Consider the following 15,773-nt stretch of genomic DNA (forward strand, 5'->3'; position numbering starts at 1 on the left):
ATTGCTGAACACCACAGAGAAATACAGCCTCCTGCGGCTGGAGGAAGTTGAGGTCTCTGACAGTGTCTTGTACCTCTGCGCTGTACAAGACACCCTGGTGCAGGGAGTTTCTTTGGCTGTGCAGCGAGTTTCTTTGGCTGTGCAGCAACCCAGGGGAGGAAGGGGATGTGTCTGTGCACTATTTCCTCAGTGCACTCAGAGATCTGCAGGCGATTATATTCTTCCAGAAGGGGCTAGTGTCAGTGGCTTGAGAGGAAGGAGAAAGTAATGAAAGAACCCCTGCTCTGGAACTGGTTTCACTGTATACCCTAGGACAAGAGAGTATTTGCTGTGCAGAGAGCACTTGTCCATTCTCATCTGTGCACTCTGCACCTCCCCAAGAGCTGGAAAGAACCAGTCAGAGACTCACCTGAGCCTTGCAGTCAGTCCCTTGTAAAAAGTTCCTTTTTTTCTCTGAAAAAAAAAAAAAAAAAAGAAAGAGCTTCATTGTGTTCTCCGGGTTTTCCTCAAAACCCCGTCAGGGTCGACCTTTCCAGAGTAGGCATTTCTTGAGAAGACAGCAGTGCTGACACAGCTTCGGCAAGAACTGGATCCCTCAGTCCCCAAGAAAGTGGAAATCCCCAAGTGGGAAGGAGCACAAGGGATGAACCAAGGTTTCCATTTGACAAGCCCTGTGACGGTTTCCTCCACTCTACTCAGTCCAGGCTGACCACGGGAGGGCATTCAGGTGAAAATCCATCTTGCAGCAGTTATATTTTTGCTCAGGTGATTGTGGAGGCTGAATTCAGAAGTGTGGGATAACCTGAGCTCTGGCTGAACTTGGAGTCCTCCTTTTGAATCCTTTTAGGTCTGCAAAGGACAACTGTTCATCAGACATCATTGGTGTTTTCAGCCTGGCAGGATCAGGAACGCATGTGTGCACACATCAGGCTTCACTGAACTGTTTGGGGAGCTCTTCTGTGCACAGGGACAGGCCTCAGCCAAGCAGGGCATATGCTGTCAGGAATATTTTGCTGACAGTTCAGGAGCTATGTGGAGGAGAGTGTGGGAGGCTCAGGATCCTTGAACATCACCAGGAAGGAATTGCCTCCCCTGCTCTGCTTGTGTAGGGGCAAGACACTTCTCCCATCTTGCCTGGGTCAGCTTTTTACTTCTGTGACCCTCCTTTGCACTTCCCCAGATACTGTCTTTTGCCCTTCTCCTGATGCTTCTTGGACTTAAGCCCCTTTAGGGAGACCTCAGTCTTGCTCATACTGCATCCTCAGCTTTTCCTGCTTCTGCACCTCACCGATGAGGAAGGGGAGAGGATCTGGATCCAGTCTAGTGATGGCATCCGGTCTGCAGCCACAGTGAGTGGTACCAACAGCTCAATCTCAGGCAGAGGCCACCTGTCCTCCTTTGGAGTTTAGATATCTCCTCTGATGTCCTCAGGAAGGTGAGCAATAACTCATGAGAACTTGCCACTCCCTGATGGCCTGGTCATCTTCTTAGGAGTAAAATGGTGTTCTGGGACCAGTCCCAGCTCCTATGCCAAAAGGCAGGGCCTGATGGCCGCTGGCTGTGGAGGAGCTTGAATATGTCTTCCTCAGCTCCAAGAGACAGTGACTGGAAGGGGCCCACTGCCCCGTGTTCGCTTGTTCCTTCACCTTATCCCCCGCCAGCCAAGGTAATGCCTTTCTTCCTTGGCAATATGAGACAATGTCTACCGATGAAAGGAATATGTGGAGGCAGAGGCTGTGATGCGGAAAGATTTCATAGAATCATAGAATGCTTTGGGATGGAAGGGACTTCTGAAGGTCATCCCCCCCTGCAATTGGCAGGGACATCTACAACTAGATCAGGTTGCTCAGAGCCCCATCCAGCCTGGCCTCGAATGTTTCCAAGGATGGGGCATCTACCACCTCTCTGGGTAACCTGTTCCAGTGTTTCACCAACCTCATCATGAAAAACGTGTTCCTTATATCTAGACTGAATCTACTCTCTTTAAGTTTAAAACCATTACCCCTTGTCCTATCGCAACAGGCCCTACTAAAAAGTTTGTCCCTTTTTTTTTTTTTATAGGTCCCCTTTAAGTACTGAAAGGCCACAATAAGGTCTCCTCGCAACCTCTTCTCCAGGCTGAGCAACCCCAGCTCTTTCAGCCTTTCTTCACAGGAAAGGTGTTCCATCCCTCTGATCATTTTTGTGGCCCTCCTCTGGACCCTCTCCAACAGCTCCATGCCTTTCCTGTGCTGAGGACTCCAGACCTGGATGCAAGTACTCCAGGTGGGTTCTCACCAGAGAAGACTAGAGGGGCAGAATCACCTCCCTCAACCTGCTGGCCACACTTCTTTGGATGCAGCCCGGGAAACAGCTTTCTGGGCTGCAAGAACACATTGCTGGCTCGTGTCCAGCTTTTCATCCACCAGTACCCTCAAGTCCTTCTCTGCAAGGCTGCTCTCAATCCCTCTGTCCCCCAACCTGTATTGATACCAGGGGTTGCCCCGGCCCAGGTGCAGAACCTTGCACTTGTCCGTGTTGAACCTCATGAGGTTCACATGGGCCCACTTCTCGAGCTTGTCCAGGTCCCTCTGGATGGCATCCTGTCCCTCAGGCGTGTCAGCTGCACCACTCAGCTTGGTGTTGTGCGCAAACTTGCTGAGGGTGCACTCGATCCCGCTTTCTATGTCATTGATGAAGATATCAAGCAGTACTGGTCCCAATACAGACCCCTGAGGGATACCACTCGTCACTCGTCTCCATCTGGACATGGATGCAACCATCCAACCAATTCCTCATCCACCAAACAGTCCACCCATCAGAGCCACCTCTCTTCAATTCAGACAGAAGGATGTTGTGGGCGACAGTGTCAAAGGCCTGATGCCAGAATGCAGGGCCTGATCGCCCCTGGCTTAGGAGGAACTGAGTATGTCTTCTTTAGCTCCAAGAGACAGTGACTGGAAGGGACTCCTTGTCCTGTGTCCCGCCCTCTCCTTCCTTTGGGAATGATGAAATGTCCACTTGTGCCCCCACCTTACTTCCCCCCACCCAAGACAATGCTTTTCTTCCTTGTCAACTAGAGACAATGACACCAAAGAAGGATTACGTGGAGGCAGAGGCTGAAATGCGGAAAAGTTTAATGACTCTGAAGAAGGAGATGAGATCACTTCTAGAGGAGGGGATGAGAGCAGGGAGAGCACTAGCAGCTGTTGAAAGTCTGTGCCCATTGCCCACAGGAGATATCCCACAGGGCATCCATCTGCCTGCACCACAGAGGAAGAGGGGTCAGCAGATCCCCCACATTGGCTCTGGGGGGGGTCTTACAGCCCAGAAGAAAAGCAGACAAGAAAGAGACGGGAGAGAGTGGAAGGCAAGGAAATTAGACTTTGGCCATGTTTTCAGAGAGCCCCAGCTGCACCTCCTCTGGAAGGGCAGCACTGCATGCTCAGCCTCTCCAAAATCGATGGCCAGGAGCTCTGTCCTCAGTCCAGAATCTAGGCCTGCATTCCTGGGCGTCCTCATCCAGGCTGTCACCAGTGGCTTTAGCAGGGGGGGCATCTGCTGCCACAGTAGCGGCTGGTGATGCAGGAGAGGTCACAGCAGCCAGAGGTGATGGGCACTCCCTGAGAGCTGAGGATGCTGCCAACGGCAGCAGAGGTGGAGGATCCCACAACGGTGTTCTGCGGGAAGGAGCTGAGGATGGGTCCGGGCAGGGTCACCACCACGGGGGAGGGCTCGATGACGACGGTGGAGTTCTGGCACTGCCTGACACAGGGCTCATTGCAGCTGTTGGCCAGCGGGGTCGGGCCGCAGGGCCGGCAGGGCAGGCACTGGTCGTAGCAGGACATGTCTGGAGGGTGGAGGTGCACCTGGGAGAGAGGGCAGAGAGGAATCAGAGCACAGGCACATGTGAGGAGCAGTCTGCCACGAGCTCATCACCCCACTGCAAGTGTGTCAAAGGCACCTGCTGAGCCAGGAGGTAGAAACTAAGCAGTGAGGCAGAAGGGTTTCTGGGCCTCATCCAGGCATGGTGCTGCAAAGTGTCACCTGGCCCAATGAGGCTGCTGCCCACTTCTTCAATTAAGAGCCTTCTCAGGCAAGTCCCAAACACTCCCTGAGTCAAACCTTCACCTGTCTTCAGCCCCTCATGAGAAGCAGCACCATGACCTAGCACAGGATGGAGAACCTCACATCTGCATGAACAGAAAAGGACATAAGGAAAGGGCTTCAGACTCACCTGGTTCCCAAGGAGAAAGAGGCAAGAGAAGTGGATGAGAGAGTGGGGAGCTGGGCTGGCTTTTATGGTGGCCCGGACCTGCCCCAGGCCCACACGTAGCTTCTACGGAAGTGGCAATTTTCTAAGGTGCTCGTGACAAACGGAACGCATCCCAGCTAATGACATAGGCAGGGTGGTTGTTTTCCAGGATGCTCCCTTTTCATTTCCTGGCTAATGCCATACTCGTTGCCTCACAGAGGCTTCTTCTGAGTGCTGGGCTTGAGAGGCCCCAGGTTTTCTGGGGCAGGAATGTCTCAGTGTCAGCAGAAGACGCAGCTCAAGTCCTGGATGGGTCCAATGCAAGGCAGTGATGTTGGCCTGGGGCAAACTGCTGGGGTTGCCTGGGGTCACATTGACAGGAAGGGGCCCAGCTGCTCCCAGCCCTACAATCCTCGGATGGTCACCCAAGGGCTTTCCATGCGTGAGGACATGCTGTGTCTTTCTCTTTCCATCCCTCCCTCCCAACACAATGAGGATGATTCACTGTGGAGGCTGCCTGCTGCCCTCCCAAGTCCTGAGGGAGCGTTTGAAGGGTCCATTTTGGCCCCCAGCCTCAAATACAGCAGGGGCAGAGGAAGCAGCAGTCCACCTCATGGCTTCCATGGAGCACAGTGGGACCAGCTGGTTCAGAGGTTTGGAGCCAGACAATATCTGGAAGGATACAGTTATTAATTTATATCGGGCATTACTCGCTACGTGAAAATTATTGAAACTTGAACAGACAGGCAGAAAGAAGATGTCATTTTGTGGCCTGAACACAGTAAGAAAAACTCCATGAAACATCAAATGGCAAAACTGTTTTTAAATTCTCTGTGGGGAACATTTGGACAGAGGTACAACCTACTCAACATCAACATTGTAAGACAACCAGATGAGTTGTATAGTTACCTCTTTTCTCCAGCTTGTGCTTTTATCGATGAGGATGCAGCCACCGTCTCATGGAACCACGCCGAAGGGTACATGACCCTGGCGTACAATACTAACATTTCCATAGGTTTCTTCACCACAACATATTCAGACCTAGAGCTTTACAATCTCTCAGGTGCCCTGCAAGACCATTACCTTTATCTTGACAGAGGCTCCGTGATATCTGTGAGTCATCCAGGGGACGGGGAACCCCCTCCTCAGTGAGTTGATGGGCACGTGTCTGTCAGAGGAGCATATCGTGGCGTTTGTGTCATCAGGCCCTAAATCCTATAGCGTCTTGCAGTCTAGAGAGAAGTGCAATTTAGAGGTTAAAGGCATCATTCTAAATGCATCAAACAGAGAAAAGGTCAATTTTGAGGCACTGAGGGATCTCGTGTTGGATTACAGTGTAAATCTAGACAGTGACAACCCTAAAAAGACCATGATAAAACATTGTTGTATCGCCAGGAACAAGCAGATATGGACAATAGAAACCAAGGCCCCTTTGAAAGATGCAGGAAGTAATCTATGACAAAAGACTACTGACTAAAAATTTAAAAGCCTCCTTTATGGCTTTTGATCATGGGCATGCACTAGAAACACCCCTTTTCTGCTATCCCAGAAGGGCAGAGCAACTGTGGGAAAAGTTATTTTGTAAAAAGTCTTGTGGAGAATCACCAAATGGTAGAGGTTGGAAGGGACCACTAGAAGTGACTTCTCCAACCACCCTTCTGAAGCAGAGTCACCTAGAGCAGGTTACCGAGAACTATGTTCTGATGGCTCTTGAATATCTCCAAGGAGGGAGACTCCACAGCCTCTCTGGGCAACCTGTCCCAGTGCTCAGTCACACTCACAGTAAAAAAAAGTGTTTCATGATGTTTCAGACACAGCCTCGTGTGTTTCAGCCTGTGCCCATTGCCTGTGGTCCTGTTGTTGGGCGCCACTGAGGAGAGTCTTCTTTGCACCTTCCCAGGGCCTCCAACGTGCCCACAGTTCCTCTCTGGAGGACAGCAGTTGTCAGGATTCCTGTTCCTGACATGCTGCAGGGCCAAGGGAGTATTTCTGAGCAGAGGCGCAGCAAGGCAAGGACTGACGACCATCGGCTGTGGAGTAACTCGGGATGTCTTCCTCAGCTTCAAAGAGGCAGTGCCTCTTTCAGAGGCCTCGCTGCAGTGTGTCCCACCCTCCAATGCCTCTAGGAGTGATGAAGGGTCCCCCTGTGTCCCCCCTCCTAATTTCCCCCCAAAGCAATGGCTTTCTCCCTTGGCAGTCAGTATGAAAGACACTCCACGGGACAAAGACGGGGTTGCAGCAATTCTTTAATGAGTGTAAAGAGGGAAATGAGGTCACTGCAAGTGGAGGCCACCAGTGCGGGGAGGAGCAGGAGAAGCCAAGAATCTGTTGCCCTTTTCCTGTGGCAGAGTTCCCACAGGGCATCTGTCGACGTGCCCGGCAAAGGGAGACAGGCAAGCAGGTCATTCAAGGCTGGTTTCTGGGGTCCTCGCAGCACGCTTTGAGGGGAGCACAAGACAACAAAGAGAAGAGAGAAGACGGGTGAGTGGAAGAGAGGAAAGGTAGACCTTGGCCATGTTTTCTGAGAGCCCAGGCTGGTCCCTTCCAGTCTGCCCTTGCAGGGCAAGCCAGAGACGGTCAGCTGCTCTTAAAACAGCGGCACAAAGTTTGATCGTCTGTCCAGCATCATGTTTTGAGTTCCTGGGGGTCTTTATCCAAGGCCGTTGTAAGCACTTTTAGCAAGGGGGGCATCTGCTGCCACAGTAGCGGCTGGTGATGCAGGAGAGGTCACAGCAGCCAGAGGTGATGGGCACTCCCTGAGAGCTGAGGATGCTGCCAGCGGCAGCGGAGGTGGAGGATCCCACAACGGTGTTCTGCGGGAAGGAGCTGAGGATGGGGCCAGGCAGGGTCACCACCACAGTGGAGGGCTCAATGACGACGGTGGAGTTCTGGCACTGCCTGACACAGGGCTCATTGCAGCTGTTGGCCAGCGGGGTCGGGCCGCAGGGCCGGCAGGGCAGGCACTGGTCGCAGCAGGACATGTCTTGGTATCCGAGGTGCACCTGGGGGAGAGGCAGGGAGGAAGCAAAACATGGGGATGTGTGAGGAGCATCTTGTCAACACACCATGAGGGAGCCAAAGAACAAGCAGGCCCACGAGGTGAAGGCTGTGCAGAGATGGATGAGGGCTTCTTGGCCTCATCCTGCCAGGGCCCAAAACCAGCCACCTCAGGTGGCTCACACTCAACAGGTGTTATGTGGCTACTGCCTAGCTCCTGAGTCCAGAAGCCACCTCAGTACTGTCCCAGCATCCCTCCATGTCTAACCTTCCCCCCACTTCCCTCTCCCATGACAAGCATCCTCAAGAGCTGGCATAGGACAAAACTGGTGTCAGCTGAGAGGTCCATTAAGGTGAGGCCTCCTTTTAAGGGAAGTGGAGAAGGAGAAGGGTCTTCAGACTCACCTGACTCCCAAGGAGAAGGAGGCAAGAGAAGTGGATGAGAGAGCGAGGAGCTGGCCTGCCTTTTATGGTGGGCCTTCACTGCCCCAGGCTGCCAGAGGCATCCCTTGCAGCCGCGATTATTTTCTGACAAGTTCATCTTGAATGCAAAGCATCCCAGCTAATGCGATGGGCTGTGTTCTGGCTTCCTGAATGGCTGTCTTTTCATTTCCTGCTTTATGCCAGGCACATTCCCCAGGGAAGGCACCTTTTGCGTGGCAGGATGAGAGGCCCAAGCATTTCCGGAGCAAAACACAGCAGTGTGGGCAGAGGACTCAGCTCACCTGCTGGAGGAGTCCAGCAAAGGCAAATGATGTCAGCCTGGGTCACTCCTTTGGGGCTCTTGGTGGCCCTGTTGCCGAGAAGTGGCTCAGCTTCTGGGTTTGACCATATCCCACCTACCACTGCTCCCAGGAAAATTCTGCTGGCCTATTTTGCCTCCTCCTTCTCTGCACCAGAGAGAGGGTGTGGGCCCCATATCTGGGGCCCTGTCCTTTCCCAGAATGCTCTAGCCCTGCCACGGTCATCCCCAGATGTCCACAGCAGAGTCCACAGTTGGTTGTGTTCCTACGGGTGTTCTTGCCTTGCTGCACTTGTGTGCAGCTGTGTTCGTGTGAATGCACTCGGGTGCAAAAATTCGTGCATGATTCCATGCTGATCTGCATCAATGTGTGTGTCCCTCCTCATGAGGGATTGTTCTGCTCATGGCAGCAGCACTCTCCACTGCTCTGTCAATGAGCTCCACAGAGCAGCCAGAGTCAGAAGGAGCCCGAGTGCAGCTGAACAAAGCTAGAACAAACCTAGCAGAGACTTGTTCTCAGCACAGGCACTGAAATGCAACCTTCTGTACCTTCATTTCTCCTTTACCTGCTCCTCCAAAGCTCACACTCTGCTGCTGCTGATTCCAGGCCCCAACAAGGACTGTTTCACACCAGTTTGGATCCTTAGTTTAATTCAGCGTAAACAGTATTGGGAATGCCTCAGCTTGTCTGGCAATCCCCACTCCCTGCTTCTCCAGGCCAGGACACAACTCTCCCCAGATCTAGGTGGTTCAAAAAGGATGGGGTTTCCTTTATGGACAGGGACAAAGGCCGAGAAATCCTGCCAACCTCATTCAGGCTATGCCCAAGTGGATCTGCTTCCAGCGTCAGTGCTGTCTGGTGTGAGACACAGCCCTGCCTCATGTCCGAGTCAATGTCAGATGTACCTTTGCAGCCCATCAGCCTGGTGCTGTGCCAGACAGAGGCTGAGACCTTGGACCAAACAGGTACTGAACTAAACGAACATGGCATAGGGAAAAGCCTGAAGTGCTCTACAGATACTTGTCCTCAGTTTTTACTGGTATGGCTTCTCCTCAGGCCCATCATCTGAGCCTGCCAGTAGACTCTCTGGGAATGACGCAGCACCCACAGTAGAAGAAAGAATTAAGGAGCTCTTACTACCAATTGGACATAGATACGTCCATGGGACCAGCTGGGATATATCCAAGGGTGTTCAAGGAGCTGGCTGGTCAGTCTCCACTCAGTCCCTGAAAAGAAGCTCTCAGAAGCCTTTTCTAAAGTTATGGAAGACAATAAAAACCACTGGGAGCAGCTCACGTGTCTACTGAGGGCAAATCATGCCTGACCGACTTCATTGCTTTCTATAAGGAGGTGAGTGGTACTGCGGAGGGTGTGTGGTGTGCCTTGAGTTTTAGCACGACTTTTGACTCTCTTTCCTATAGTACCCTACTCACCAAACAGGTGGGATAGGGCTGGATAGGTGGACAAGAAGGAGGCTGGAAAATTAGCTGGCCTGCTGAGCTCAGGGAGTTGTGACCACTGGCACAAAGCCCAGCCGCAGCCAATAACCACAGTGGGAACCCTCAGGCGTCAATACTGGCACCAATACTGTTTAATATTTTCATTAACGACCTGACTAGTGGGGAGGAGTGCACTCTCAACAAGTTTGCGGAGGATCCCTAATTGTAGGGAGTCATCAATACAATATAGGGCAGGGCTGCTAGTCAGAGGGATCTGAGCAGATTGGAGAATTGGGCTGACCAGAACCACAAAAAGTTCAACACAAGCAAGCACAAACCACCCCATACACTAGTACAGGCCGGGGGCTGGCTGCCTAGGAAGCAGCTCAGCACAAAAAGATGTGAGGTCCTGCTGGGCACCCAGCTGAACATGAGACAGCAGTGTCCTCTTGCAGCAAAGAAGGTACACTGCATCCTGAGCTGTATTACTCAGAGTGTAGCCAGCAAGTCCAGAGAAGTGATCTTGCTCCTCTGTCTGGGACTTGTGAGCCTGTATCTGGAGCAGCGCACCCGGTTTGGGGCTCCGCAGTCCCGGAAAGATAGTGATCAACAGGCGTGAGTCGTGTGGAGGCCACCAAGATGGTCAGGTAGCCAGAGTCATGACGTGCAAGGAGAGGATGAGAGCTGGGCCTGCTCATCTTGGAGAAGAGAAGAGTAAGGGAAGGCGTACTTGCTGCCTACTACCGCTTCACTGGAGGACACAGAGAAGATTGAGCTAGACTCTCGAGATAAACTATGATTACAGTAGGACCAATGAATGCAATGCAATGAGTGGAGGGAATTGCATACTCACCCTCATAGGCTCATCCACCAAAAAAAAAGCATACGTGCACCCCCTCATGGGTGCACACACATGCATACCTACACACACACAGAGGTGTGCACGCTCACAGGCATGCACACACATGGTCCCGCACACGGGCACAACCACACCTATGCGTTTACATGCACCTGAAGAGCAGCCTTTGTGTGTGCACCCACAGAGGTCTGTGTACACGTTTCCAAAGAAGTCCATGTGCAGACACATGCACAGCCACACCGTCATACCAATGTGTATGCACAGATACTCAAACACACATGCTTACACGTGCATGCACCTGCACGCATATGTTTGTGTAGATACATGTGTACACTTCTGTACACAAATGATAATACATAAAAGCAGCCATCCACACACCCTATGCCCACACACTTACATATAAGCAGATCAACGTCACGGACATCCATACTCACCTGCATGAAACACATGCACACTCATGAACAGGTGTGCCCAAACACACACACACACACACACATACACACTATTTGCACACAGTCATGCCTGCATGTGCATTACCCCAGGCACACACGTGTACATGTGAATGAACACATGAGTACAGCCAGATGAGCATGTATGTGACATGCACACACACCACTGAGAACCAGGGCATCAGACGCCAGCTCTCAGGCTCTTGAGATGATTCTAGCAAGTCCTTCAGACCCTACAGTTAAGGCAACGGATAAGGAACTGGCCAGCCCCGTCAGCTTTAGTGAGCTCAAGGGTTTGACAGTGGTTCAGCCAGCTGTTTTCCCACTGACAGAGGAAACCACAGCAGAGTCCAAGCTGTCATGACCTTTGCAGACATTGAACATGTCCAAGTCCCAAGTCTGCATGTGAAGGATAATTTAAAACCATAGAATAGGCTATAGGCCTCCCAAATGCCCATTTTACAGGCCAAAAAAAAATCAGAAAAATCTTACAGCCTTAGAAGCTTCCACCTGTCTTAGTGATCTCCTCAAGGGTCTGGGACCAGCCACCACCCTTGCAAAGGGATCAGCAGTGACAAAATCACGTGGTAGCACAGGGTTGTGTGCCTGGGACAGACTAGATTCCCCTTGGGCTACAGACGCTGAGTCTGGGACATCAGAAGTGATTTGTAGTAGTGAGGCTTTCTCTGGACTCCCTTTAGAGTAAATACCCGCTCTTCAAAAGGCAGAGAAATGCAGAAGCAACATTAATTTAGAGAGCAGTTGAAAAAATGGTTTGTCTACCCTGTGAATGTTCATGTATTCCTTTTTTATGTTGTTTTCCTGGCTTTATTTGATGTGCTGGTCTTTTTTCCTCTGTGTTTTGCATGCAGGTGCAGGTTGTTTAATCGCCTGTAGCACGTGGAAGCTGCCTGCAGCCTCCTCTGTTACCACTAGATGGCTGAGTTAATGCTACAGCCAAAGTTCTTACATACAAAGTTTCTGCACATAATATCATAAGGGTAAAGACAGTGTGTTGTGTTTATGTGGCAAGGTTTTCGGCGGGGGGTGGTGTCTGCAGGAATGGCTTCTGTGAGAAGACACCAGAAGGTGCCCACATGTCAGACAGAGCCACTTCCAGCTCCAAGATGGACCCACTACTGGCCAAAGCTGAGCCAAGCAGTGAAGCTGGTGGCACCGCTGGGAAAACATATTTAAGAAAGGGTAAAAAATGCTGCACAGCAATTGTGAGAGAGGAGTGAGAAAACGTGAGAGAAACACCAAGATCAGTGAAGGAGGAGGGGGAGGAAGGTGCTCCAGGTGCCAGAGCAGAGATTCCCTACAGCCTGTGGTGAAGACTATGGTGATGCAGATTGTCTCCCTGCAGCCCATGGCAGACCATGGTGGACTAGCTATCCACACTGCAGCCCATGGAGGACCCCAAGATGGAGCAGGTGGACGTGTCCTGAAGGAAGCTGCACTCCATGGAGATGAGCCCACACTGGAGCAGTTTTTCTGGCAGGACCTGTGGCCCATGAGGGACTCCCGCTGGAGCAGGCTCTTCCTGAAGGCCTGTACCCCATGGGTACAGTCTTGAAGAAATGCAGCTTGTGGGAAGGACCCATGTTGGAGAAGTTCATGAAGGACTGTATACTGTGGGTGGGATCCAATGCTACAGCAGGGGAAGAGCATGAAAAGGAAGGAGCAGCAGAGACAAAGCATTATGAATGTGTTATGAGTCTCTGTGTCCTTATCTTCACCCAGGAGCTTTTCACCGTATTTTCTCCCCTTATCTTGTTGATGCAGGAAGAGTGATAGAGAGACATGGTGGATACCTGGCAGCCAGCCAAGATCAACCCACCACAGGCAGTTTAAGCAAACATTAGTGAGTGGTGAGAGCACGTGTAGCGTAGCAGTGGTTCTGAGATAGGCTTCATTAGCCACAATTCCCTCTTGGTGGAGGACAGTGGTGTGGGGATTTCTGTTCTTTCACTTGTACATTTTTGTCAAGCCATCTGGATTTTCATGGAGGAAATAGGATATGAGACTGTAGTGGCTGCCAAGAGGCATTTCAACCAATCAGAAGGGATGGGATTTCCATGTAAAAAACCATCCTCTGCCCACAGAATGGCAGCCAATCCCTGACCACAGATTCTCTGGGGAGACCAATGAAGCAGTCAAGAGCTCTGCACCCATCTGCAGCTCTCTTGGGAAGTGCACCTACTACCCCCATCCTTGCTGATCTTCATGTTCTCCTGCATGCTCTGTATCAGAGCAATTTGATCTCCATCAGAAATACACCCTTTCACTGCCCCAATTTCTGTGCTGGCAGCCCTCAGCTCCCATTAGCCCCTTAGCTCCAATTTCCAGCCTCGACACATTCAGCAGCTACTCCTTGTAATAGCATGTCTCTCCTACTCCTGCCCATGGCTGTTGGCCATGGCCCCTAGACTGGATGGTGGAGAGGACAGGAAGGTGGAGTAGCAGTTATGGGCCATGTCAAGGGCTGTTCCCTGTGTTACGACTCCTGCTGTTCTGCAAAGCAAATCACATTCCAGAGCTCCACACCCGCCCCACCCCCACCCCAGTTCAGCTGCAGCCATAGTAAGAGGAATGTCCTACCTCAAGACCTCATGGGGGTCCTGACCCTTCAGCGCCTCTTGCCTTTCTGGGCATTTGTGGACAGGCACAGCACTGGTGCTCACTCGCAGCAGAGCAGCCAGGGATGTCTTCCTCAGCTCCAAGGGATGGTGCCCAAAAGAGGAGCCTCTGCAGGGTGTGAAAACCTCCCATGCCTCTGTGAATGGAGAAGGGTCGCCTTGTGCCCTCACTCCCTTCCACTCTAGAGCAACACCTTTCTCCTTTGGCACTGAGGAATGTCCAGAGAGGGAAGGAGCACATGGAGGCCAGGCTTGAATGCAGCAGAACTTTAATGAGCCAAAAGGGGGAAACAAAGTCACTCCAAGTGGAGGTCAGCAGTGCATGGAGCCCTGGGGGCAGGAGAGAGTCTGCAGTCCTTGGCTGTGGAGACGTTCCTGGATGACGTTTGTCTGCCTGTCCCAAAAAGGGGGAAAGGAGACAGATGGTCCCCACCAGGCTGGCCTTGGGGGGACATTGGGGCCCAGGTGAACCAAGGCAAACAAGGAAAAGGGAAAGAAAGGCAAAACCATTCAGCTATCCTGAAAACAACATCCAAAAATCGATGGCCCTCTGCCCAGCACCATGCTCTGAGTTCCTCAAGGTGTCTCCCTGGGACTTTCTCAGCGTCTCTATCAGGGGAGGCACCTTCTGCCACTATAGCGGCTGCTGATGCAGGAGAGGTCACAGCAGCCAGAGGTGATGGGCACTCCCTGAGAGCTGAGGATGCTGCCAACAGCAGCGGAGGTGGAGGATCCCACAATGGTGTTCTGTGGGAAGGAGCTGAGGATGGGGCCAGGCAGGGTCACCACCACAGTGGAGGGCTCAATGACGATGGTGGAGTTCTGGCACTGCCTGACACAGGGCTCATTGCAGCTGTTGGCCAGCGGGGTCGGGCCGCAGGGCCGGCAGGGCAGGCACTGGTTGTAGCAGGACATGTCCCTGGGTTGCAGGTGCACCTGGGAGAGAGAGCATGGAGGAAGCATAGCACAAGGGTGGCTGAGGAGCAGCCTGGTTACACCATCACAAAGGAACCAAGGCCACTACAGAATAGGGAGCTGTGCCACGAGCCAGAGTCTTCATTGCCTCAGCCAGCCAGGGCCCTAAAAACAGAAGCCTGACCCAAGGAACTTCTCTCCTGGTGCGTAAGCCAAAAGCCACCACATCCATGTCCCAACCTCTCTCTAAGCTGACCTTCTCCCTGCTTCCCTCTGTCATGACAAGGCACTCCAAGCCCCAGCACAGGACAGAGCCAACATCAAACTGAGATGTCCGTCTCACTTTGGAAGAGGAGGATGAAGGTGTTTCAGACTCACCTAGTTCCCAAGGAGAAGGAGGCAGGAGAAGTGGATGAGAGAGCAGAGAGTTGGGCTGGCTTTTATACCTGCCCTTCATTGCTGCAGGACCAGAGGCACCCTTTGCAGAGGTAACAATTTTCTGACAAGCTCATCTTCAATGCAGACCGTCGCAGCTAATGATATGGGCCGTGCTTTGGTTTCCAGCACTGCTGCCTTTTCATTTCCAGATTTGGGCCATGCCCATTCCCCAATGAAGGCTTCCTCTGAGCACTGGGAGGAAAGGCTCCAGGATTTCTAGGGCAGGAATGCAGCAGTGCTGGCAGAAGACTCAGCTCAAGTGCTGGACGGGTTCAGGGCAGGCAAATGACATCAGCCTGGGTCACTCTGGTGGGGCTGCTTCAAGTGTCTTTCTCCGGCAGAAGCTGCAGCAATTCTCAGCTGGACATCCAGCTTCTCCTGTGCATGTGGAAGGTCCCTGTCCTTCTCTTTCCCGTCCCAATGGTTGCTTGCTGTTGTCTTTCCAGGTGCGCGCATTGTGCTCCTAGGTTTTGACCCCATCCTGCCTGACACTGCCCTCAGGAAAAATTTCTGGTCTGTTTTGACTCGTCCGCGCTCTGTGCAGTCTGTGAGTACACGAGCAATGCCATGGACATGCCTGGGGTCTTGTCCTTCCCCATAACGCTGCAGCCCTGCCACAGTTGTCCCTGGCTGTCCTCAGCAGAGGCCACAGCTGGTTGTTTTCCTAGAACCTTGACCTTGACAGTCTAGAGAGGTGGGACCATGCGAACATCATGAAGTTCAACAAGCCCAAATGCAAGGTCCTGAACCTGGGTCGGTGCAATCCCAAACATGGATACAGCCTGGCTGACGAGTGGATTGAAAGCAGCCTGCGGAGAAGGGCTTGGGGGTATTGGTGGATGAAAAACTGAGTATGAGCTGGCAATGTGTGCTTGCAGCCCAGAAAGCCCATCAAAAGAAGCATGGGCAGCATGTGAAGGGAGGTGATTCCGTCCCGCTGCTCTGCTCTCGTGAGACCCCACCTGGAGTACTGTGTTCAGCTCTGGGGCCCCCAGCATAAGACAGACATGGACCTGCTCGAGCAGGTCCAGAGGAGAACCACAAAGATGATTAGGAAGCT

General features: G+C 52.3%; 1 protein-coding gene across 1 annotated transcript; it reads right to left on the reverse strand.

Moving 5' to 3' along the window:
• Positions 1 to 3,521: 3,521 nt before the first annotated feature.
• On the reverse strand, positions 3,522 to 14,732 carry LOC309599921 (feather keratin Cos2-3-like; the record flags this gene model as incomplete). The annotated part of the gene is made up of 2 exons (XM_082331824.1): positions 3,522 to 3,829; positions 14,654 to 14,732. The coding sequence occupies 2 exons, from the start codon at positions 14,730 to 14,732 to the stop codon at positions 3,522 to 3,524; spliced, it is 387 nt and encodes a 128-aa protein (XP_082187950.1).
• Positions 14,733 to 15,773: the final 1,041 nt, after the last annotated feature.

This window comes from Platalea leucorodia (genome assembly GCF_965183815.1).
Source record: "Platalea leucorodia genome assembly, chromosome: 22".
Classification (NCBI taxonomy): domain Eukaryota; kingdom Metazoa; phylum Chordata; class Aves; order Pelecaniformes; family Threskiornithidae; genus Platalea; species Platalea leucorodia.